This window comes from Muntiacus reevesi, chromosome 11 (genome assembly GCF_963930625.1).
Source record: "Muntiacus reevesi chromosome 11, mMunRee1.1, whole genome shotgun sequence".
Classification (NCBI taxonomy): Eukaryota; Metazoa; Chordata; class Mammalia; order Artiodactyla; family Cervidae; genus Muntiacus; species Muntiacus reevesi.
This window is the reverse complement of record NC_089259.1, coordinates 30,392,036-30,416,805: the sequence shown is the minus strand read 5'-3', so window position 1 is coordinate 30,416,805 and position 24,770 is coordinate 30,392,036. Positions and strand designations below refer to the sequence as shown.

At 46.8% G+C, this 24,770-nt stretch overlaps 3 protein-coding genes across 3 annotated transcripts in view; 2 read left to right on the top strand and 1 right to left on the bottom strand.

Moving 5' to 3' along the window:
* LNX2 (ligand of numb-protein X 2) overlaps positions 1 to 2,564 on the bottom strand; it is an 87,537-nt gene extending 84,973 nt beyond the window's left edge. Inside the window, exon 1 of the mRNA XM_065901640.1 lies at positions 2,371 to 2,564. The gene's annotated coding sequence lies outside the window, so the exon portion shown is untranslated. The remainder of the gene's footprint in view (positions 1 to 2,370) is intronic.
* Positions 2,565 to 4,132: 1,568 nt separating this feature from the next.
* On the top strand, positions 4,133 to 5,754 carry LOC136144052 (DNA-directed RNA polymerases I and III subunit RPAC2). The gene is made up of 2 exons (XM_065901641.1): positions 4,133 to 4,266; positions 5,181 to 5,754. The coding sequence occupies exons 1-2, from the start codon at positions 4,241 to 4,243 to the stop codon at positions 5,554 to 5,556; spliced, it is 402 nt and encodes a 133-aa protein (XP_065757713.1). The 5' UTR covers positions 4,133 to 4,240; the 3' UTR covers positions 5,557 to 5,754.
* The window catches only part of LOC136144053 (protein POLR1D-like), a 33,216-nt gene continuing 12,581 nt past the window's right edge, over positions 4,136 to 24,770 (top strand). Inside the window, exon 1 of the mRNA XM_065901642.1 lies at positions 4,136 to 4,266. Within this exon, the coding sequence (XP_065757714.1) occupies positions 4,241 to 4,266 (26 nt within the window). The 5' untranslated portion in view covers positions 4,136 to 4,240. The remainder of the gene's footprint in view (positions 4,267 to 24,770) is intronic.

Below are 24,770 nucleotides of genomic sequence, written 5' to 3'. Positions count from 1 at the left end.
ATGCGTAATTTCATTTGATCCTCAAACCCCACTAGACGGGTATACTTCATTTTCTAAATGTTAGCAAACCAAAGTTCAGTGAGGACAGTAGTGCTCAGAATAAGTGATGGAATTCAACCCCGTTCTGACTCCACAGCCAGCTTAACCAGTATACTCCAATGCACCCAAGTCAAAAACCCTCCGAACCACCCCTCTCTCATTAATCATTCGCAGTCACCTATCTGGTTGGACCAATTATACCTCCTGGATGCCACATCATCTCTACTTCCACTGCCTTCACAGAGAACAAAAAACAGCATCTACCAAATCCTTCCTATGTGCCAAGCACTATTCTAAGTAACATACATGTTTTTCAAGCTTTATTCCCCAAATCCTATGAAGTGAAGACCCTAAAGAAGAAAGAGATTACGTAATGAGTGACAGAGCCAGATCCAAACCCAGACAATATGAATTGACAAGTGCTGAGCACTTAAACCCTCCAGGATTTAAGAGGCCCTGCGCCGTCTCCCTACCTCCCATCTGGACCCTCACCAACCTTCAGCCTGCCGCAGACATCCTTCTGGAAGGCAAATGTTATCATGACATTCTCCTGCTTAAACTTGGCAGCTCCATATCGCTGACTGGATCAAGTCCAAATTTCTTAATTTGGTATACAAAATCCTTTATGTTCCTGTTCAACTCAGTTCAATAAATATTTGAGTGCCCACTGTAAGCAAGGCCAAGCGCTAAGTGCTCCGAAATGAATAACACATCCCAGGCCCTGACCACGACTACAACCGCAGACACCATGTTCTTCAGTCAGAGTAACCAGATGCGGCTTTCATAAAGCAAAGCCCTACATGCTAGTCCCTTCGCAGAGAACAAAAATCCCCCAGCCACCTGAAGAGTAAGTGCAGGTGTGAGGCCTTCCCTAACAAACTCCAGGCAGAAATTCTCCCTCTTTTAAGGTCCCTCAGCACCCGCTCAAATCGCTTTCAGGTGGCTGGTCGAAGAGAGACATATATCGGCTTCCAAACAGCACTGTGAGCCAGTTCAGGGCAAGAGCTGACCCTTGCCAAGCATGTCCGGTTTGCAGAAGACACTCATCTGCTGAATGAATAAATAATGGAAAAAGTATAACCTGATGAAAAAAGGAGAGGAACAAGACACAGAATTAGGAATGCTAACACACAGGTGGGCCACATTAAAAGCAGCAGCAGTTATTTTGCCTGGGTTACAAACTGGCCTACATTTTTACATTTTTACTCCTACGGGAAAACTCACATGCAGGACTGGGACAAGCTAAAAGGGCACAACTTTTGTTATTCCTGACTCCACAAAGCTCGGACAGGCCAGAAAGGATACAAGATCAAAGTCCATTGTCTAAAGGGGTGAGGAGATGGGAATCAAATCTATCCAAGTAAACAATATTGATCTACTGGGATGAACTCACCAGGGCTACGTCACAGTATGGTGCAAGGAAGAGAGAAAAAAAAAATCAAAATCTGTCCTGAGACCAATTTAGAAATTAGTATGACTGCGGCCAGAATGTGAAATTTTAAAAGCGAAGACAGTTGCAATAAACTGAAGCTCACAACTGTTTCCCCCTCCTGAATCGCCACTTATTTTCGCTCAACTTCATTTCTGTAATTCAAAAAGCAACCATCTACCAGAGTTAAGCCCAGGCATGAGCGTACTGTAGCTCCTGGCATATACTGAACGTCCTGATTCATAACCGTAAATGCACACAGAAACCTCCGAAGAAACGCTACATCTAAGCCGAAAGTCCTTCGTCTAGATCTGGGCATGAGGTTCTGAAAAGCGAGTGAGGTCCTTCCTGAACGGTGCTTTGTGTGCGGCTGCTTCCAAGTCAAGGGCCGTGTTTTGAAATTACTCCCCTCGAGGGTGTCTCTCTCCCACCCTCTCCAGCCTCCAGGGAAAGGTGAGAATTCGCGGGCAACAGGCTGGGACGGAGGGTACGACCTCGCCCCGCTCCTTTCAAACGGGGACAAGACCGGGTAAGGCAGCCGGTGGCTCTCTCACCCACGGCCACAGACACTCAGGGGACAAAAATCTCACCCCACCTCTCCCCTCTCTAAAACCGGAGCAAACGATGCAAAAATCTCGGCCACCCGGCGGCCGGGACCCCCCAGACTGTCAGAGCCAAGGCCGCCCGCCCCCGCCGGCGCCCGGCAACCCCGCGCCCTCCTCCCTGGACCCCGTGTCCCCACAGCCCGGCCGAGCCAGGAGAGCGCAAAGGACGCCTCGGCCGCCCGCCTCCGCCGCCTCCCGGGCGCCGCGACGCCCCACACCCCACACGCCGCCCGCACCTGAGGCGCGGCCGGACCGCGAGCGGGCGCCGAGCGCGCCGGGCAGGGCAAAGTTACTCACCGGGTGAGCCCGGCTCCCGCGCCTCAGCCGAGCGTCGGCTCCGCTTCCGCGGCCCCGCTGAGGGAGCGCGGGGGCCCGCTGGCCTCCGCTCCGCCGGGACCTGCCGCCGCCGCCGCAGATTTCCTGGCAAGGAGCAAACTCTAGTCAAGACTTCGCTCCTCAACCGCCCCTGCTGCCTTCCCGCGGGCGAACGCCAGGGCCGAGCCACGCAAGCCGACACGCACCTTGGCCAATTGGCAGCAGCACAGGGCGGGGAGGGGGCGGGCCAGAAGGCAGTTCCGCCTATCCGAGAGCGCGAGGGGCGGGCCGGGCCCGGGCCTTCACTCCGCGTTAGAGTGAGCCCGCTCAGCACCCCCGCCGCGCGCCCTCCCTTCCCCCCCACCCCGCAGCCGTCCCCTCCGCTGTCCGCCTTGAAGCCCCCGGCGCGGGGCCAGTGCCGCCTCTGCGCTCTCTGACGACCGCGCGAGGACAGGGGAACAGCTGGGGGAGGCGGGGAACATCTAGGGGGTCGGGGGTAGGGTAAGGAGAACAGGTGGCGCCGAAAAGCTGGCCTGTGGGCGTGTCAGGCGAGAGGACAGCGGGGGTCGGGGTGGGGGGAAGGGACGCGAGCTGGCGGGGGTGAGGGGGGACTGGAAGGGAGCGGGGGGGGGGTTGGTAAAGAACACCTGAGGGGTCGAGGCGCGGAGAGCAAGTCTGGGTGGTGAAAGGCTGCCGAGGTGGGGGCACGAGCACCTGGGAACGAAGGTGAGAGGGAGGTTCCGCGGGTGAGAAGGTTGAAGAGGCCAAAAGGGTGAAGAGGAAAGGACATGTCCAAAGCGAGGCAGGACGTACTCCAGGTAGAGAAAAAGATCCCAGGAAGGAAAGGATGGGGATGCGAGATGGGGACGGTTTACATCCAAACTCGCTCATCCTCACCCCCACTCCCGCCCCCCCTCCGCAAAAATAAACAAACGCTTGTCCTTTGACCTAGCTGAGCTGTAAAACCACTCAAGATCGCGGATGAGACAAATACCGTCTTACACGTGCATATTGTTCTGTTGTGAAATTCATCAAAATGTATCGATCAACTATAGCTGTCCGTTGTCCCCGGAAAGGCCTCCCGGGGCGGGCGGGGTCCAGCCTGGGATTAATCCCGTCCCTCACGGGGCCAAGATCTTCCCCGGTGGCTCAGATGGTAAAGAATCCGCCTGCAATGCAGGAGATCTGGGTTCGATCCCTGGGTCGGGAAGATTCCCCGGAGAAGGGTATAGCAATACTCCATTCCAGTATTCTTGCCTGGAGAACCCCATGGACAGAGAAGCCTGGCGGGCTACAGTTTGTGGGGTACAAAGAGCCGGACATGACTGAAGCGACTGACACTGCTACACTGCCAGAGGGCCAGCATCAAGTCAGAAAGAGACTCGATCCTGGCCCCAGAGGAAAAAGGGGATCTGGGGGAGTCAGGTAAGGCCCCGCCCCTTCTGCCATCACCTGCGGGGTGGGGGGAGGTGCCAAGGGCCGAGCTCTGGCGCCCACAGGCAGGTCTCGGCCTCGGGGCGGGGCAGGAGCCCGGCTCCACCTGTCTGCCACCACCGGCTCGGCGGGCGGGCTCACTTAGGAGCTCAGGTGAGCGGCTCAGGCTCGGCCACCGCCCTCCTCGCTCCGGGGGCGGGGCCGGGGCGGGGGCCAGGGGCGGAGCCTCCACGACCCGCCCAGCGGCCGGGCCCTGCCGCGCCGCTGCGGCTCCTCCCCCTTCCTTCCGTCCGCACTCCTTCCGTCGGTCGGTCCTTCCTTCCTGCCTGCCTGCCTGCCGCGCCTGCACGTTTCGAGGCATGGGGCAGAGCCTCCGGCCAGCCCGCGCCACCTGAGGATCCCGGAAGCCGCCCCCGCCATGGAAGAGGACCAGGAGCTGGAGAGGTAACGGCTGAGGGGGAGGGGGGACGGGAGGAGCGGGCCGCGCCGGGCCCCGGAGCCGGCGGCCGGCCGAGGCCCTCCGCCTCCGCGGCCCGGACTGGCAGCGAGGGCCTGACCAGGAGGACGGGCGAGGAGGGGGCGCGGTGGGCGTGCCAGGGCGGGGAACGGGGCCCCGAATTGGGAAGGGGTGCGGGGAAGCTGGATTGCTTGAGTGGAGACGCTCAGTACACTAGATACCTAGGAGGGAAGACGGGTTGTGAGGGCAGAGTTCAGTCCCCAACGGCCCATCCCCATTAGGAACAGCCAGAGTCAGTAAAAGATAACGTGCACCCGGCCACCGTTCCCCGAGTGATGGGCTTGGCCTATGAGCCAGGCCCAGGCCACTCTTCTGGGCCGAGCGCTAATTGGTCGTCTGTGTGCGCCGAGTGCTCTTTTTTCCCCGTGCTTGAAGACTCTTCTCAGACTTTCTAGTTTCCGTACCTCCTGTAAACGGAAACCATAGTTGGAAAACTGCACGTTGATGAACTTTAGTTTCTATTTTTTAATCATCTGGGTTTCCCTCATGCCTTTCAACTCCCCTTTTCATCCTTTAACGGGACCCACCCTATTCTAATCCTGCCCCTTTTCTTGTGACTCTACCAAAAGAATATTTTAGCAAACTTTTTGTTGAAGGACACTTCCCTTGGTCACCATGTGGACGGCCAAATGGAGTAGGGAGAAACTGGAGGCAGTAAATTATTTAGTGGTAGAATAGGTGGAGGCAGGAGAAGATAATAAGGGCTAATGCTAATAGTTCTGTGTAATTGGAGTGCATTAGAACAGTAACCTGTTGCAATTGTGATAGATTAAAAAAAAAAAAAGCTAGTTTCAAAACCGTACTCAGTATGATCTCATTTTTATAAAAACTATGTGTGTAGAAAAATGTCTGGAGTGAAGACCTCAATGGCTGAAGGCGAGAGGAAGACAGCCCTGGAGATGGTCCAGGCAGCTGGGACAGATAGACACTGTGTGACATTTGTGTTGCACGAGGAGGACCATACCCTAGGAAATTCTCTCCGGTACATGATCATGAAGAACCCGGAAGTGGAATTCTGTGGTTACACTACAACCCATCCTTCAGAGAGCAAAATTAATTTGCGCATACAGACCCGAGGTGCCCTCCCCGCTGTTGAGCCCTTTCAGAGAGGCCTGACTGAGCTAATGAATGTCTGCCAGCATGTGCTTGACAAGTTCGAGGCCAGCATAAAGGAATATAAAGATCAAAAGGCCAGCAGGAATGAAGCCACATTCTAGTCCCTCACACACCATACAGGGAGAACTGACGTCTAGGATATTCTGTATGTGCTCTTGGCGAAACCCAGAAGTAAAAGATTGTGGTGACAGCACAATGTGACCTGCAGAAGGGCCTGCTTCTAGCTCATAACTCATCTTAGCTGTTGGAGTCCCTGCAAGAAACTGTATTCTGCTAATAAATTCCCTCTTGTACTTAAACTGATTTGAGTGGTTTCTGTTCCTTTGTTCTGGAGGTGGACTCTTAGGATTTTGTGGTTTTTTTCCCTTTTAATTGAACCAAGATTGAAAGTGAGGAAACAGATAACCAGGCACCTAGAGAAAGACCTTGATGGAGGGAATTAAAAGGGATGTGCATGCACTCCTGTGACTAGAGGAGAGGGAAAGATTATGTAGAGCGGTGGTCCCAACCTTTTGGGTACCAGAGACTGATTTTGTGGAAGACAAATTTTTCCATGGACTGGGGATGGGAAGGATGGTCTGATGATGATTCAAAAACATTGCATTTATTGTGTACTTTAATCTAATGCTGCTGCTGATCTGATGGAAGGTACCTACCTGAGGAGGGGAGGTTCAAGACCCCATGCCATAGAGCATGACCCCACATAGACTATGGATGGTTTAGAAAAGAAAGGTAGGAGTGAGGGGAAGACTTGGCCTCTTCCTAGATATTTTTTAGTAATTTATGAGAATTGCATCCTTTGCTATGATTGGCAGATTGTGCAAGGGACGAAAATAATTTGAGAGAATTCTGGTTTCACGTGAGAGAAGTTAAGTGGTCTTGGGCTTCATCTTTATGGTAGTGTTAAGAGGACAGATTGCAGTTTAGTGCTGTAATTTCAGGACCCTAATACAGGAGGAGACAGCTGGGATGACCAGATAACATTTTCAATCCTTAGGTAGGTATCTCAGTACAGCACAAGGTTCCATGAAAAGAAACAGTATTTGAGAGAAAGTAAAAACATGAGGAAAATTGAATGTGTGGAAAATGATTTTTGGGGAAACCTAAAATACTGGTGAATCACACTTAACAGCTGTGCTTCAACCTAGTGTCTTATACCTTGTGTTTTCAATCTTGTATCATACCTGTCCTACCCCAATTTGACTGATAATTCACCCTACATATCTGTCAACCTCAGAACCTGAGCCCAGCCCCACCCTAGTTGAGAGGGGAATCTGCTTTAGGTATGGAAGTCAGAGAGGATCTCCCAGAGATTGCAGGAAGATAAGGAGTTGGCCATGCAAAAAAGAAAAGCATTCTGGGGGAGTAGTACTTGCAGAAGCCCTGACGCAGAACACCAGTGGTCTGAGGAATCAAAGGCCTTGAAAAGAGATCTACATGTCTAGAGCAGGGCAAGCAGGGAGGACAAAGGCCTATGAGAGGCTCCAGGGAAAGAGCTCTGGGGCAGGGTCTTTGGAAAGTACAAGGGGAAGGCATCTGTGTATCTGATAACAGTGTGGCAGAATGGACTGGAGAGGCCAAGGTGGAAGCAGGCAAACTGTAAGAGCTGGAAGGGCCATAAGCTAGTGATGGAGACAAGAGTGGATTTGAGATATGTTTGAGAGCCAAATGGTACAGAATTGGTAGACCTCAGGAAGTGGCTGTAGAAGATGAGGAAAGAGAAGGATGATTTCCACCTAGATTTGGGGCTAAATTTACTGAAATGGGAAGCTTAGAGGGGAAAATTCATTGGAAGGTGGAGTGATGGAAAACTTGGGTTGCGGGGAGGGGGTTGGTTGGGAGGTGGAGAATCAGAAGTTCCATGTTGAATGAGGTAGTCAGTAGATATGAGTTGAAGGCCATCAAAGAGATTCAAGTAGAGATCATCTTTGTTAGTTTTGCCACAAAGATGAGGTAAATGCATAAAAACTGGAGTGATAAAGAAGAGAGTCCAAGCCAAGCCTTGGGCAAGCTCAGTATTTAAAGGTTGGTAGAAGAGCAACCAGTGAGTTGGTTGGGAAGCCTGTAGAAAGTCAAGTTGTGGAAGACAATGCTTTCAGAGAGGAGAGTGATGAATGAGTCACTTGAGGACAAAAAAAATGTTGGCTGAAATTAACAGGGAAGTCACTGGGCAGCTGGCAGCATTAGTTTAGTGCCTACAAAGGCTAAATATTAACCCTAGTACAGAAGAATGGCTTCGTTTGGGTTTTCCAATAAAGAAAATACACTGTAGGATGTTAGAGGCTAAATTTAAGTGGGAGCAGGAGTGGGTGGGGAAAGATCAAAAGTTCTGGGGCAAGGACAGGGAACATTCTCCTAGGGTAACAGACAGTAAGAGACAGTTAACAGAAAGCCAATGTCAGCATAAGGAACTTGAAGACTTGAAGACGCAGGGAAGTCCTAAAGGGATCAGTGGGAAATGATCAAACACTCATTTGCCTCTTCTAAAGTTCTACCTATGAGTAGTTCAGTGGGGTCCGGGAACAGGGTAACTTAAATGAAGTTTAATACCTATGAGCCAAGACCTGTCAGGAGTGAAGGCCACATTTAATTAGTGGACACAGCAGTGCAGAATGGTGACAGTAGACTGAAGTAATCGGTAACAGTACCTGTGGGGGATGCACCCATTGGTGGCCACCCGCCATATCTCGTGGCCTCTTTGCTCCTAAAAGGGCTCATCATCACTCATGATTTGGCATGGAGTCTTGAATCTGTTTGTTGTATAGTCGCTTCAGTCATGTCTGACTCTTTGCAACCCATGACTATAGCCCACCAGGCTCCTCTGTCCATGGGGTTTCCCAGGTAAGAATACTGGAGAGGATTTCCTTCTCCAGGGGATCTTCCTGACCCAGGGATCAAACCCGTGTCTTCTGTATTGGCAGGCAGATTCTTTTACCACTGAGCCACCAGGAAAACTGAAGTGAAAGTGAAAGTTGCTCAGTTGTGTCTGACTCTGCGACCCCATGGACACAGTCCATGGAATTCTCCAGGCCAGAATACTAGAGTGGGTAGCCTTGTCCTTCTCCAGGGGATCTTCCCAACTCAGGGATCAAACCCAGGTCTTCTGCATTGCAGGTGGATTCTTTACCAGCTGAGCCACCAGGCAAGCCCAGCCCTAAACACAGGTTCTTACAAAAACACCTTCACAAGGCGGGTGTGTGAAAGGAAAAAACAGGGCAGGGCAGGCAGGATAACCAAGAGTCCTGAAGACCAGAGAAGAATCTTTGCAAAAAGTTTGTCAGAACCTAAGGGAAGGCAGAACTGGTCTATGAGAAAGTGAGGGAGATTGATATGAATCATATATTTACTTAGATAAACTGAAAAACCTTACTCAGTATTTCTGATTTACTAACAGTATTAATATCAATGGTTCAAGCTCAGAAATTCTGTTCAGCTATAAAATATCTAGGCCTTTTAAACAGGCAATTATTAAATAAAATGATTATATGCTAAAGGCTTTTTTAATATATAACAACTTGAGTACTTACCTAGCACTTCCCACTTTCAAAGCACTTTATGAACTATTTATAAATTGCATACAGTTGCAACATCTAAGTGTTCTAATTGGTCATTATAACGCATAAGTGCGTATAGAACCTCTGGAGGTGAAAAGGTGTCTACCTAGAAAGTGGTCCAATCAGTGTCATTCTGAACCAGTTTCTCACATTTTTAGAAATAATGAAAGCACACCAAGTTCTGTGGCCACCATTCCCCACCCTTCTTTTTGTTTCCCTTAAACATGTTAAGACTATAGATAGTCTCCAGATCACTAGACAAAAGTCATCTTTTCTGATAAGCAAAATTTAGAACCAGAGACAACGTTTGTACTAGCCCTCAAACTAGGCTTCCAGGCAATTTGCCCAAATCCACCAGTCTGCTTGCAAGTACTTATGACCCCAGATCCAGCCCTTCTGTGCTCAGATTCTTAATGCTGGTTTTTCTTTTGCCATCTGAAAGTATATAACCCATAAGGTGGAAGTGGTAAAGAACCTGCCTGTCAATGCAGGAGACATAAGAGATGCAGGTTCAATCCCTGGGTCAGGAAAATTTCCCTGAAAGAGGGCATGGCAACCCACTCCAGTATTCTTGCCTGGAGAATCCCATGGGCAGAGGAGCATGGTGAGCTACAGCCCATGGGGTTGCAGAATCAGACAGGACTGAGCAAGTAAACAACAACAGCAAACATCTACCTAGTAGTGGCATCAGTCCTGCAAAATGGTGGAGATAAGAGAATATGAATCTGTCCTCCAAAGCCCCCTGATTTTGAAGAGGACGGACAAGAGCCATACACATGAAAAAGGTAGCCAGCTGCATTTACAATGAAGTGCCCTAATGTGCAGTGTAGGGCATTACCTGCTGAACACAGAATGGAACTGGTGAGGGACACTCTTGTAGCAGAGATCGTTCCATGCACACCCACTCTGCCAGCCACTGCCCTGGGCCCTGGAGAAATTAAACCACATAGGCAGTGTGCCTTCCAATAACTCATGGAGCACTGAAGCAGGCAAACCTGTGAAAGAATTAGTGCTCCAAGATAGTGTTTCCTTTTTCCCAGTGTAAAGAAGCCATTACAGATTCTCAAGCTAGGGAATGCCCATGCAGGATGGACAAGTGGGAGGAAATGTGGGAAGACAGCATGGGTCAGGGGGCATTTGTACCAGTCCAGGTGTAAGGTAAGGAGGGTACCATTGTAGGCGTGGAGGTAAAAAGATGGATACCAGAAAGCTGCTGGAAAAAATGTGGAGCCAGAGTCCTCCAGGGAAGCAGGTGAGAGAGAGGCTGTATACAGCCCCTGTCCTTCAGCCCAGCGTTTTGCTACCACTCCGTCCCAACCAAAACCAGCATGGCGGGATTCATGAGCTCCTCTCCTCACCTGTCCTTACGGACAAGGGTCCACCCTTAACCTCCTTCCCTGCCTGTCAGAAGAACTGCCTTTAACAAGGGCGAGACTCCAGGGCTACAGATGTGGACACTGAGGGTGGGGGAGAGGAAATCGGGCAGTGAGCTGACCAGCCCCTGCTGCCCTCTGCCCACACCACATGGCTCTCCTCAAAGGGAGCATCCCCATTCATCCATCCATTTGTTCGTTTGGCAAAATGAGCACAGTTTAGACACAGGCGTGGTTTAGGTACCAGACGGACAGCAGGGAACAAGCTGCCCCACGTATGGTCTGTTTTCTGATGGCAGAAGTAGAAAATAAAGAACTAGTGCATGCATAAATGTATAATGTAATTAAGGTAGTGATGTAAACAAGAAGCAAAAAAATCATGGGCTTGGAGAAGAAGGCCCTGAGAGTCTGAATATCCAAGAAAGGCTTTTCTGAGGAGGTGACCTGAGCAGAGAAAAGGAGAGAACAAGGAAAAATGAGAATACACTCGGAATTTCCTGGACGATAAACTTAAGTTATTCAGCCAAATGCAGGAGACATAAGCAAAATGATGAACCTTTTCAAAGGAATAAACTTTCAGCATTGGATGTGTGTGTAGTTTTTATTAGTACCCAAACTCATATCATTTATCTTTAATCTGTATATTAATTACTAATAATGATAGTAATGAATTTGAGTTACTGTATAGGGCAGTAGGATATGGTAGAAGTTTGGGATCTGCTGATAGGTGTAGCTGTATTAGGAGAGTTGACCTTAATTTCGGTTTTGGCATTTTTGAGAGAAGCATATCTTTCTTAGAAGCAGAACTGGACATGCTTGGAATCCTGCACCCCTTTTCAGGCTAAATAACTGAGTTAAGAGCTCACACTGTTGGAATCACGCTGCCTGAGTCTTGGTCTTGGCTCTAGGCTTCTTAGCTGTGTTACCCCAGACAAGCTGTTCGACCTCTGTGCCTGAGTTTCTTCACTTGTAAGATTGGGATAACAACACTTAGCATACAGGGATATTATAAATATTACTTTAGATAATAGAGTCAAAGTGCTTAGGATAGTATCTGGCCCATATAGCATGCTTTCAATTAGTGTTAGCTGTTGATATTATTGTAATACCAGTTGTGTCAAACAAACTGGTTTCGTTCATATTTCTTCTGGGTGAAAGCCTGAGAACAAAAACCTTAGTGCCCTCTGTTATTTTTGTTTGTCTGTTTCCTCTGGCCCAATACAATACTATAATATAAATTTGTGGACCCCTGTGTGGAAGGTTTATTAGTCTGATAAAGCCATTGCTTTTTAATAAAATAGCACTCCTAATATAACTGAATATAGGTAAAAATCAAAGATAAGTGGATTGTTGCTTCTTTTTATGAAGAAATTAAGATTCTAATGGAACATGCACAGTCTTCCTTGAGCTGTAAGACAGAGGTTAAGCAAGAAGGAAAAGTAAGTTCCACAGCAGATGGATTCCTGGTTTGGTGCCAGGTATGTGAATACTGATGGGGAATCAGGGTTCAAGCTATGCCAGCCAAGCATAGAATTGCATAAACTGTAATATATTGCTATTTTATCTGCCAGTGCCCCATAGATTTCATGTTTGCTATGTAAGACTCTTAATGTCAAAAAGAAAAGCTACCACCCACGTGCTCTTTTCAGTTTACATGCTAACTTGGGTCGGACATCAAAGCAAGTGCAGATAAAGCCCAGAACAGTTCTGTCCAAAGGACTCCTGAAGAAGATGAAGCTGCCTGGGGCATCTAGTCAGACAGGGGCTGGACTGGCTGGCTTTTAACAACAGTTTGTGTTTGAAGGTTTGGGTTTTTGTTTTTGTTTCTTTTTTAAGGGTGAAAGAGACTTTCTTCCTAGGGGCCTCTTTGGACAGAACTGTGTAGAGGTGAAGTGTAAGGACTCTGAAGCCAGGGCTGGTTGGCATCTCCGCTTCACCGCTTCCTAACTTGCAAACGTGTGGGAGAGCAGCCTAGCCTTTCGGAGCCTGAGTCCCCTCCTCTGTAAAATGGAGCTGGTAATAATACCTACTTTACAGGGTTATGGTGAAGTGTAAACGCCCTAAAGCACTCAGCACAGTTCCGCGTAGACTTCAGTACTCAATCACTAGCCATTACTGTTACCGTTGTCATATCGGCCACATTGAAGACAGTCAGCGGTGGCTAGAACAGCAGCCTTCTAGAACTGGGTGTGTCTCTATCCCCGGGGTCCCTGCCTGTTTCTTCTTGCCATGTGGCCAGTTGGGGCCACAGGCCACGCTGGCCTTCCCATTTCTTTCAGGTTTGCCTGGAGCGTTCCATCTCAGGGCCTTGGTGCTTGCCCTTGACTTCTCCAGCCCCTCTTCCCCGGGTCTTCACCTGGCTGTCTTTCCAGAGTACTTGCTCAGGCCATCCTTGACCACTGTCAGTTACCCACTGCTGTGTAACAAACTGTCCTAAAACTCAGCAACTGAGGAATCTAATGGGAGCTAAGGTGGAAGAATCTGACTCAGGACTTCTTGCAAGGCTACAATCAAGGCATCATCTGGGCTGCAGCTTCGCAAGGCCTGAACAGGGGTGATTAATTTCCAAGCTCGCTCACGTGGGACAGCCTTGCTCCAGGGCAGCTGGCTTCCCCCAGAGCAAGAGATCTGGGAAAGAGGGAGAAAGCAAGATGGAAGCTGAGTCTTCATACCCCATCTCAGCAGCGACAGCCCCACCATGTTTGCCCTGTTCTGTCTGAGAGAAGTGGGTCCAGCTCCCACCGGGAGCGAGGGGATTGTACACGGGCAGGAATACCAGGAGGTGGGGATCCCTGGGACCATCTCAGAGGTCACCAACCCACAGCCGCCTTCTCCAGGATAACTCGTGCTCCTCCTTCAAGACCGCCCTCACCGTCTGCTCCCTGACCCGGCTTCATTCCTCCCTGCTCCTCACGTTAATGTTGTATTCTGTATCTATCTGTTTATCATCTAATTCCACTTGAACATCAACTTCCAGAAGGCACGGGCTCTTTCCCTGTTTGCCTTTGTATCCACAGCACTCAAAACCAGGCCAGGCAGGCAGCAGGCTTTCATTCATGGTAGGCCAGTGAACGAATGACTGTGTGCACGTGTGACTTGAGTGTGAGTGTCTGAGCACAACTGCCCCCGAAGGGAGGGAAAGCTGTGATCGCACTGACACGACCTTGTACACTCACGAGCTGACACTTGCAAACTCAGCCAGGACAGTGACAAGCTCCAAGAAGAAAAGGAATTCTCAACAAGCAAGGAAGCAGGCCCATCCTGTGGCTTCCAAGGGAGGAAGGGCTGAGGCGTGAGTATCACGGAGCAGCTCAGTGAAGGTGGCCATGCCTGGTGACCCCGCTCTCTGATGTCTTCTCTGCGAAAGCCTTAGGTACTGACCTCCCTCAACACCTCTCCCGTGGCATGTTTGGTACCTTTCCTCCTGTTGGTATAAAACATTCATCACAAGAATGAATAGAAGATGGGCACCCTACACTTTTAATGTGCTGAATCTGAATTTGTGAGACTGAGATAACTATAAGCTCGAGGATTGCAAACCACCAGTTGGTAGCTGATTGTCTTCAGCAACCTTTCTCTATATGGAGATGAGCACATGCTGGGATGGGCAGGAGGAGTTCATTAGGCAGAAGGTGGTCATGATGGGAGCAGGTGGAGACAGAGGTGCTCCCAGTGGAGCAGCCTGCACGGGAGGAACCAGGCAGATCTCACACACACACTGACGGGGGCGGAGGAGTGCAGAGAGGTCACCTGAGCTGAGCCAGGTGGGCTCAGTTGTTTTCTCTGGGTCTGGAAGGGAAATGGTTCCCACTGAGTTCATCTCACAGTCGTGAGCACTGACCCCCAAGGCAGCGGGGGTTGGTTCTGTGAGTGCCTGCTCTACACTTTACACACCTACTGCATGGCACCAGGTTTGGGGAGTTCACTGATGAATAACACGCCAAAGAATAAAACTTAATAGGGTGAACTGATGTAGAGTTGCATAGTTTTATTTTGCTGTTGAAAATCAACTTTGTTTTGGTTGGAAATTATCAGGAACCCCAGTTATTATATGACCTGATAGCACGTAGAGGCCTCCAGGGTGTGTTTTCACCCCCTCCAACAGTTGGTCAGGCAGTTCGGTTCTGACACAGTCTGCCTGGAGATGGTATCAGATTGCACTCAGTCCACAAGGCTCTCCTGCCCACCCCCGCTTCAGACGCCAGTTGCAAATCCAGGTTATTACTCATGCTTCTGACCTACTGGCTGGAAGTTCTCATGACCCTTTCCCTGGGCTCAGTTAATTCATTCGAGTGGCTCACAGATTTCAGAGAAACATTTATTCACTTTTATCAGTTTACTGTAAACGATACAGATGAAGAAGGACATGGGGCAAGGCCTGTGGGAAGGGGTGGGAGTTTCTGCGCCCTTCCTGGGCATTCCACCTCTCCTCAAATCTCCATGCAGTCACCAACCGGAAGTTGGAGAACCAGAAATTCTCCGCACCCTATCCTCTCGGGGTTTCACGGAGGCTGCACTCCACAAGCACGACTGATTAAATCATTGGTCCCTGGTGTGAACTTCACCTCTAGCCCCTCTTTCCTGCCCAGAGGTCTGTGGATGGGACTGACAGTTCCCACTCTCTAATCACTAGTTGGTTACTCTGGGTGACCAGCCCCCATCTTTGGGTGGTAGTTCAGTCACAAAGTCGTGTCCTGCTCTTTGCGGCTCCGTGGACTGCAGCACACCAGGCTCCTCTGTTCGCCACTGTCTCCTGGAGTTTGCTCGAACTCACTGCCATTGAGTCAGTAATGCTATCCTACTATCTCATCCTCTGCCACGCCCCCTTCTCCTCCTGCCCTCAGGAATGGGAGGAAAACCAACCATATACTTGTTTCAGTAAATCAGCATACCATAAGAGCAAAACAGAATTAAACGAAACATTCTGTAATTTGACATCTGTTATGCCATTTTCATCACATTGACTCCACACTAAGGAAACAGTCTTCAGGTTTCTCTTGGATCTTCAAAGGACTTGGTCCACAACTCCTAATGTCTCACCACCATACTTGGTAAATTATATGGGATCTCAGAATGAATTTTAATTGGAGCTTAGATTTCAAGATAAGGGTCACATATAGAGATGCCGGATCTAAAATTATTTCAGATCCTGGTTTTCTTGCTTACTGTGTTCTGCATACTTAAGCATAAATCCTGGTGCTTAGAATGCTTAACAGGATATTTATTCAGAAGTGATTAATATATAGTTGGGAAAATAAGTATCAGTTATCTCATTCCCTGAAGATGAAGAAAGGCGACTATACTCATCTAGTTCAGTGTCCATCAAAGTAAGAGTCCAACTTATGTTTTCCATCAGACCTTGTAATCTAAGCCTTCAGAACTTAGTTCTATGATTGTTTTCCTGGTTTTTTATTTGTCTACATGGCAAACACGGTACTTTGTCATTAAATGGATGAGAAAAAAAATGGTGATTCTAGGGCCTTATGATTAGAAACTATTCTGCTGCTGGCACATCACTAAACATCCAGGAAATACAAACTAAAACCATGTGAAATACTACCTCCCACCCATCAGAATGGCTGTTATCAAAAAGACAAGAAATAACAAGTGCTGGTTAAGGATGTGTAAAAAGTAAAATGAGAACACTCCTACATGGCTAGTGGGAATATAAATCAGTGCAGCCACCCTGGAAAATGGTATGAAGTTTCTTCAAAAAATTAAAAGTAGAACTACCATCAGCCCAGCAATTCCAGTCCTAGATATTTATCCAAAGAAAACGAAAATATTGATTCAAAAAGACATATGCACCCCTGTTTCATTGCAACATTATTTACAATAGCCAAGATACAGAAGCAACCCAAGTGCCCATTGATAGATGACTAGGTAAAGAAGATGTGTGTGTGTGCACACACACACACACAATGGAATATTATTCAGCCATAAAAAAGAATGAAGTCTTGGCGTTTGCAACAACATGCATGAATCTAGAAGGTAATATGAAATAAGTCAGAGAAAGACAAATATTGTGTGATTTCACTTATATGCAATGTAAAACACAGAACAAATGAACAAACATAACTAAACAGAATCGGAGTCATAGATACAGAGTAAAAACAAGTAGTTGCCAGAGTGGAGGGATCTGGGGAAAGGAGAGAAAATAGGTGAAGGCAATGAAGAGGTGTAAACTTTTAGTTACAAGATGAATGAGTCACATTATGAAATGCACAGTTTGGAAATACAGTCAGTAATTATGTACTCTCTTTGTCTAGTGACAGATGACAACTAGGCTTATCATGGTGATCGTTTTGAAATATTTAAAAATATCAAATCGGTTGGAGGTGAAGATTATGCTCATGGTGTTAATAGTAAAAATGTGCAGTGGGAGGTGAGAAGATTAAGTACTACAAGAGAATCTTGTTGGAGATATAGATGTAGGAAGATTTGGCATAGAGAAGACTATTGAAGCAGATAAGGCTGTCTTACAGAATAAAGTGGTGAGCAGGAATGGTGAAAACTCTCCTCCAAATTACAAGAAAAAAAAGAGAACTTCCCAAAAAGAATCAGTAGAAGAGGTTTGGGAAATTTAGAATGAGGACTTCCATATTGTGAACTTTTTTTTTTTAACCATAAGCTGTATTACATTTTTCCATTTTTATTCCTGATCTGTTTTCTCCCCTCTACCCCAGATGTCCACTCTCATCATATGTCCTTAAATATGTATATATTCCTGTAAAATGTGTGGGGGTTTGTAGAATTGTGTGTCTGAATGTAAATAAATGGTATTGTGCTGTAGAAAAAAAAAAAAAAAAAAATCAAATCACTGTGTTTATGCCAGGAACTAACATAGTGTTGTAGGTAAATTCAACTTCAAAAACAAACTCAGAAAAAAATGATCAGATTTGTGGTTTCCAGAGGCAGGAGGTGAGGGGAGGAGAATTGGATGAAAGTGGCGAAGGTACAAAATTCTAAGATAAATAAGAACTAGGGATGTAAGTACAGCATGACAACGGTAATTAACAATGCTGTGTTATATATGAAAGTTGCTAAGAGTAAATCCTAAGAGTTCTCATCACAAGGAAAAAATTTTTTTCCAATTTTTTTTTAACATTGTCTCTGTATGAGATGATGGACATTCACTGAATTTATGGTCATCATTTCATGATGATGTATGTGAGTCAGGTCAGTACATTGTACATCTTAAGTTTATATGGTGCTGCGTGTCAATTATATCTTAATAAAACTGGAAGAGAAAAGAAGCTATTCTCCTGAAAATGTCAGTCATTAAAAGTGTCAGCCTACAGGTGTGTCACCGCCTGCTGCCCAGACTTGTAGCAGTCAGGGGTTCCCTTTCTGTTTTCTTGTTGTAATAAGTTGGTCCCCATCTGAGGGCAGTGTGCAAGCCAGGACATGAAGAATCCAGCTAGGCTTATTTCTAGCCAAAAGCAGACACGTAACAGTGACTGTAAAGTATGAAGACCAGCCAGGTGGAAAAACCAGTTTAAATCTCCTTCAAGGTAGATGGTGTTTTTCCCATTTATAGAAAAAGAAACTGAGGCCCGTAGAAGTTAGGTAACCATGCTGAGTCTGCACAGCTGGTAAGTGGATATGAACGCAAGGCAGCCCAAGCCCTGAGGTCCGGCTGTCTGTGTCCACTGTGTTGCCTGCATACCTCCCACAGGTTCACAGGAAGACCGCAAAGCTCTGCTAGAGTATGTTCCAAGAGGTCGGTTTGGGAGACGGCACCATGTTTACTTCTAAGTTCAAGCTGAAACGTGTTGGAAATGGGCTGTTTTCTGTTAACCTTAACCATGAAGAGTCACTGAGTTAGAGACTATCTGGTCAAGAACCTAGGTTCCCAGATGGCACAGTGGTGAAGAACCCACCTGCCAGTGCAGGAGACGGAAGAGATGCAGGTTCGATCCTGGCTTGGGAAGATCCCCTGGAGGAGGAAATGGCAACTCCCTCCAGAATTCTTGCATGGGAAATCCCTTGGTCCGAGGAGCCTGGTGGGCTACGGTCCGTGGGGTCACAGAGTCAGACATGACTGACAGACTGAACACACAAAACTTGGTTCATGGAAACATCATTTTCCTTACTATTAAACTTCATGGGCATCATCTTTAAATACATTAACTTGTAATCAATGTTATCCCAAAGCAGCACTTCAGACCGAGAGTTGAGTCTCTCGGTCGTGTCTGTCAAAGCAGAACTTGATCGTCCTTAAATGCAGAAAACATATTCATTGGTGGGATAAAATCAGGGTGTGTGTGAGCTGAAGGCAGTCTGGATGTGGAGTCAGAGATGTCCAGGTCAGACCAGGTGTTCCCTGACCCGCTGACCCCGGACGAGGCAGCCTCCCTGAGCCTTCCTGGTCTAACGGATACAAAGGGAACAATAGCTTTTAAAAGGTTCTTCTGAGGGTCAGTGAGATAATATGTTCTGCTATTAATCACTATGCACCTGATAGATGCTATTATATAGTATTTTTGTGTTTTAGTTAACAGTTTAATGTAACAATCGATACTATAGACCCACACTTAAAATTATTCCTAAAACCTTACGTTTGTTCACTTGTTTATAGTTCAAAGTAATTATATGCTGCTGCTGCTGCTAAGTCACTTCAGTCATGTCCAACTCTCTGCGACCCCATGGACTGCAGCCTACCAGGCTCCTCTGGCCATGGGATTTTCCAGGCAAGAGTACTGGAGTAGGTTACCATTGCCTTCTCAAGTAATTATGTAACTAACTGTATTTGATCCCCATATAAACTCTGGAAAGGTAGTAGAAATATCTTCATTTTATAGATGACATAACCAAGATGACAAGGTCACAGAGTCAGTGAGGGCAGCAGTGGGATCCCCCTTTCTCCACGTATTGTGGCTGCTTCCTCATTTTTTTAAGGTGACCGAACATGTCCTTGATTCAGACCTAAGAAGAGGGAACTACTGACTCCCTCTTCTAAGAGCGTCGAAAGATGTGGTAGAGAACATATCAAGGTAACTCTACTCAGTCTGAACTCTCCAGGTGAGAGGCTCTGCTCTGAAGGGTGAACTGTCCAGAGCATGTCCCCGTGTTGGTCACGTCCTCTGGGAAGTTGTCCAGCTCCCAGCCTTGCACAGAGCAGACGTAGCTCCCAAATGAACACACTCAACTGTTGGAAAGGCTGAAGAACCAGGACCACCAGCTTTATTTTTGTACACATGGGATAGGACACTTTCATATTTTCTGCTTCTGGTCATGGAGTTCATCGGTCAGGGCAGTGTGAGGGCGTTCTATGCCCACTGGGTCTCTGCCCATCTCCCTATTGGCCCCTTAAAATCTCACTCAGTGTCATGAGGGGATTTGAGGAGCTCTGTCAAGCAGGCTGGTGATTTTGATATCAGGTACACTGTACACAGGAAATCTCCTCCCACTTCATTAACCACAGGAAGATAAAATTTCCTTCATATTCTTTGCATTGATAAATAACCCCTCAGCTTCTCATCAAAACAGAATTATGTTCCCTGGAAATCCAGTGGTCAAGAATCCAACTGGGAATGCAGGGGACACAGGTTCGAACTTTGGTCAGGGAGCTAAGATTCCACAGGCCCAGGAGCACCTAAGACCCAACGCAGCCAAATAAATAAATATTTAAAAGCAAAACAAAAAGCCAGAATTGTGCAGCAGATAAAAATTAACATTCTGGAAGTTTTTCTTTACAGACAGTAAATGGAATGAGATAATTGAGATTAAAATAAAAATGTTTTGTTTTGGCAAATTCAGATACCTAAGTGAACCCTGTCCCTCCCAAGGAACATCAATACCAAGAAAGTCCTTTACGCGTCTCATCTCTTGAGTTCCCCTAACGCCTCCGTGAGCTGGGCTTAGTCTCCTCTCACGGAGAGGAAAAGGTGCTCAGGAAAGGTCCTCGACTGGCCCAGAGCACCCGGCGGCTGGTGGGGCTAGCTCCCACTGTACCATACTGTCTCCAAGATAAAACACGGTTTCCACAGTAAAAGCTTTTGATTTGTCATGCTTTGAAGTTATTAATTTAGGTCCTTTTATATAGGTTTCCATTTTTATATGACTAAGCAATCATAGCAAATTACTTCAAGTACCATTTTGCAGGCTGGGTGAGTTTCAGTCAGAAGGACACCTGAATGCAGCCAGGACTGCCCCCTGTGAGCCGTCGCTGGGTGGGCTCTCCTTGGATCCTCCCACAGCTGTAGACACACTGCACTGCCGGTCCTCGCACTGTTACACTCTGAAGGCAATGACCCTGGACTTACGTCTACCGTGTCCTAATTTCTCCCCAGGATGACTGAAACATGCCATCTAGGTTCTAGGGAGGAGTCAATAATTGTGAATCAAATAATTGTGAATTAAACCCCCCCCCCAAAAAAATATCAGGTAACTCTTTAGTTTTAGGCAAGTCGTTAACCTCTAAACCATAATCTCCTTGGCTTTATCCAGTGAGCCATCTAAGTTAAGTAGTACACTGAACTTTAATAAACATTTTCCTCAACAAGACCCTGCTCCCCAAGTTAGGTCTATGTGTCTAACTGCTCGATTCCATGAACGGTATCATAGAACTATAGAGTTTTCCCCCAAAGCACTTGTGTGTATATTAACTAAGTTTGGGGGTTTTTTGTCTTTTTTTTGGAAAATGGGCTTTAAAATTGCCTTGTCCTAAAAAAAAAAAAAAAAAAAAAAAAAAAAAATGCCTTGTCCTACTTAAATACATTGTTAGATATATTAGCCCCTGAAAATCAACTTGAAAACTTGACACTAGAGGGTTTACAAGAACATACTGGTTGTTTTCAATAAATTATTTTGTACCGTAGATCGTTGCATTTAGTTACCGATGTAGAAAATGCACGTGTACTATTCGTTTTCAGAAACTCTCCCTGCCAGTCTTGTAGGGTGAAGCACCATCTCAACGTTCTCCTTGCTCCCTGGAGTGTGAAAGACAGGGCGCTCCTGGCACTCAGGAGGTGGCAGGGTGTGAAGGTCCACACAGCGGGGTGGGGGAATGCTCACTGCCCTGGGGGGGCTGCACCCTCCATTTCTTCATCTCCTGCCTTGTCCTGAAAGGCCCCAGGCAGCTGTTGAACCTGAGCTGGTGCCTGAAAAACACAGGCTTTCTCTCTCCCATCTCGTCATGCACTACGGGACTTCTAAGAATTAGAAGCATCAGTATGTTTTCTTCCTGGGTTCCACACTGCTTAATTCCACTGTAATGAAAACAGTTTTTAAAGAGCGGGCACTGAGTAGAAAATCCTACACGTTCTGGAACATTCTCTCTTTGTCTTCTCCAGTCCTTGGCTCTTAGCTCCAAGCATAGTTTATAATCATTTGATGAATCAGCCATCCACAAGGGGTGGACAGCTCGTCTTTGGCAGACTGCTGCAGCCTTGACACTGCTCAAGGAAACAGCTTCCGCAGGCTGACGAGGCCTTCTGCCGCAAGGGCCACGTTCGGGGCCAAGAGCCAAGGACTCTGAAGCCCCGTCCAGGACGGTCTGCAAGAGTCTTGGTCTCTGGTGTGAAACAAAGCGCTTTTAGGATTAAGAGTGATTTACAGACCACACTTTCAGTGAGGTGGTGTTTCTGGTATGTGGTGTGTTTATCAAAGGACAGCATGCCAAATGTCAACGCTTGTTAAAGAAAGCTGTAGAGGCAAACCTTTGAGACTTTATACTGGAATATTTTCTTTTGTATCAACTGTTGTGGTTTTTTTTTCCTTTTTGCATTTGGAACAGCTATTTGGTAAGAGATGACAAAAATTTTTGACATTGAGTAAGAGACCGCAATGATTATTTTGACTTTATGTCCTTTGACTGAGTTTATTTCTCCCAACTAGTCTTTTTGTGGATGGTGTATATACTTTTAAGCTTAACTGACCTATTGAACAGGCACATTGTTCCTGGCATGGTGTGATTCATGGGCTTTTCCAGTCAAAATTGACTATTTTCTAAGGTAGTTCTCTGCCATCCCCATCTCCACAGAGTTTTTCCAGTAAGAGCTGCTTTTCTTCATAACTCACACACAGTTTGTTGTTGTTTAGTCACTTAGTCATGTCCCACTCTTTTCCGACCCCATGGACTATAGCCCACCGAGTTCCTCTGTCCATGCAATTTCCCAGGCAGGAAAACTAGAGTGGGTTACCATTCCCTTCTCCAGGGACCTTCCCAATCCAGGGATCAAACCCCAATCTCCTGCATTGGCAGGCGGATTCTTTACTGCTGAGCCACTGGGGAAACCCCATACACAACTTACCATGGCATGTTTATCTCTTATAATTGGAACTGAAAATGAGTCGTTGTATTTTCTGTGTGTGTATTTTCACTGTATTTTCTCAATCAGGACTTAAGAATAGATATTTGTAGGAATGCTACTTTGACAATGAGGTGATTCCTGTGGTGAGATGTTTTGTGAACTGAGAAATCAGGTTTCCCTCTAAAAAAATAAACTATTAGGAATTGGTCCCCATGTCACCTGAAGAAGTCATCTCGAAGTAATAACACCCCACCCTCAGAGGTCTCCTCGGACGGGGAGGTGTGGACGTTTGAGAAGGTCCAGGTCCAGGTGAAGGGCCCGGAGCCCATCCTCACGGCACCGGTGCTTGTTGTGAGCACGGGACATAGGCGGCCACCCCTCTCCTTCCTCTCGCTCAGCTGAGCTGCGTGAGGCTGGGGTCTCGCCTTCCCACACCTCAGCTAGCGTTGGAGTCAGCTGAGAGTCAGCTGCCTGGGTTCACATCCCAGCACCAGTTTCTCCAGTTTTGCTTATTTTCCCCTTACCACTGAAATAGTAGTCTCTTAGAGGAGTCGTGAGGGTGAAGTGTAAGCTGTCAGTTTTCATCATATTCCTGGGGTGCATGTTAAGAGCTTATCTAGTATGTTGATATTCAAAGGAGAGTTTCCTTGAACCTGCACAGCCCCAAGTATTACAGACACATGCACGGCCCCTGCTGGGGCAGCTCCCAGCCCAGAAAACACCCTCCTTGTGTTCCGACACGTGTCCTCGAGTGAAGAAACAGTGGGATCTGTGGTGATGGGGGGCTGTGCCCTGTTGACCTCAGAGCGGATACTGCCTCAGAGTCCAGGAAGGATTTGAGCCACAAGTGATCCAAAGAGAAAAGACACATGAACATGTCAAGACCTTCTTATCAGCATGAATGCAGTAGGTTTTGCCATAAGGAAATATCGTTTCCTAGTCGAGCCAAGTTTCCATTTGCTCTCTTGTCTCAGGATTTCAGGTCAGTGTTCTGGAGGTTCTCATGGCTTGACTTTGTTCAGTATAAGGAATAGTTATACTTGGAGACTGACTAGCATTTGTAATGTTAAATCAGATTACTCAAGCATTTGTCTGTGTCCATAACACTTTCTTTTACCATTTCTCAAGAAAGTGTGTACAGATGTCTTGTTTGAGCAATTACTTGATATTTAGCTTCTCTGGTATTCTTTTAAAATCTCATTTTCTTGTGTTCATTATTTAACTTCTATTGTTTCCTTGTAGTTGCCTTGAATATCTCACTACCCTTTGTCTATACGGACACAGTTAACATTCAGTCGAGTTATGTGAGTAAAAAGGAACACAGACCCAGATAAAACTCAAAACTAATTTGTTTGACTTTGGACTTTAAGATGATTTTGCACCAGATTTGCGTCCCCACTTGGGTTTTATTTAAGCTGCTATTATGATCAGTTTACACTCCGTAAGCATGTACCAGCTGGCTAATGGAATGAACAGGCAGGCCTGAGGAAGCCACCCTCGAATGGAAATTGGCCATGGATGATACACACATGGATCATCGAAAATTGACTGCAGTTTGTTCCTGTGCCCAGAAAACTGTCTGCTTAATGACCTGGCTTCCTTGGACTTCTTGTCTCCATTGCACTGTCTGTACTAATTTGTTTTTTACAAAGAAACCTTTAGGATGTGTAAATGATCTAAGTATAAAAATTATGGCACTTAAATTTGTGTCTGAAATTTCATTGTTCAAGTCCTCCTGGTACTTAATTCTTCTATATTCTCCTGACTGTTTGCTTTTCCTGTATTTTAATTGCAGTTGTGCTTCACGATCTCATTAAAAACTATTTTGTTTCATGATGCCGATGCTTCATCATCTTTGATCATTTAAAGTATCCGGCCTCTGTGATAATGTGTGGTAGGAACTGACTTTGTTATTTCCTCACCCAGGAATTTATTAGTCAGGAGTTCCAGGGGAAACAGCAGAGACTACAGGAGTGAGGAAAAACACTTGACTTTTTTTTTTCCTCCTTGATTTTGAAGGTGATGTTATTTCAAGGACAAAACACAGGACAGCTGGAAGCTGTCGCTTTCCTGTTTGGAAGGAAAGCCCTGCAGCAGGAGCGTGTGAGGAGTCAGGGGTGGGGGCGACGGA

What these genes read in the sequence shown, in the direction of transcription:
- LOC136144052 (XM_065901641.1), top strand. Translation starts at nt 4,241, where the DNA reads ATGGAAGAGGACCAGGAGCTGGAGAG. An exon ending in GAGGACCAGGAGCTGGAGAG is followed by an intron (nt 4,267 to 5,180) that starts GTAACGGCTGAG and finishes CTATGTGTGTAG; the next exon opens with AAAAATGTCTGGAGTGAAGA.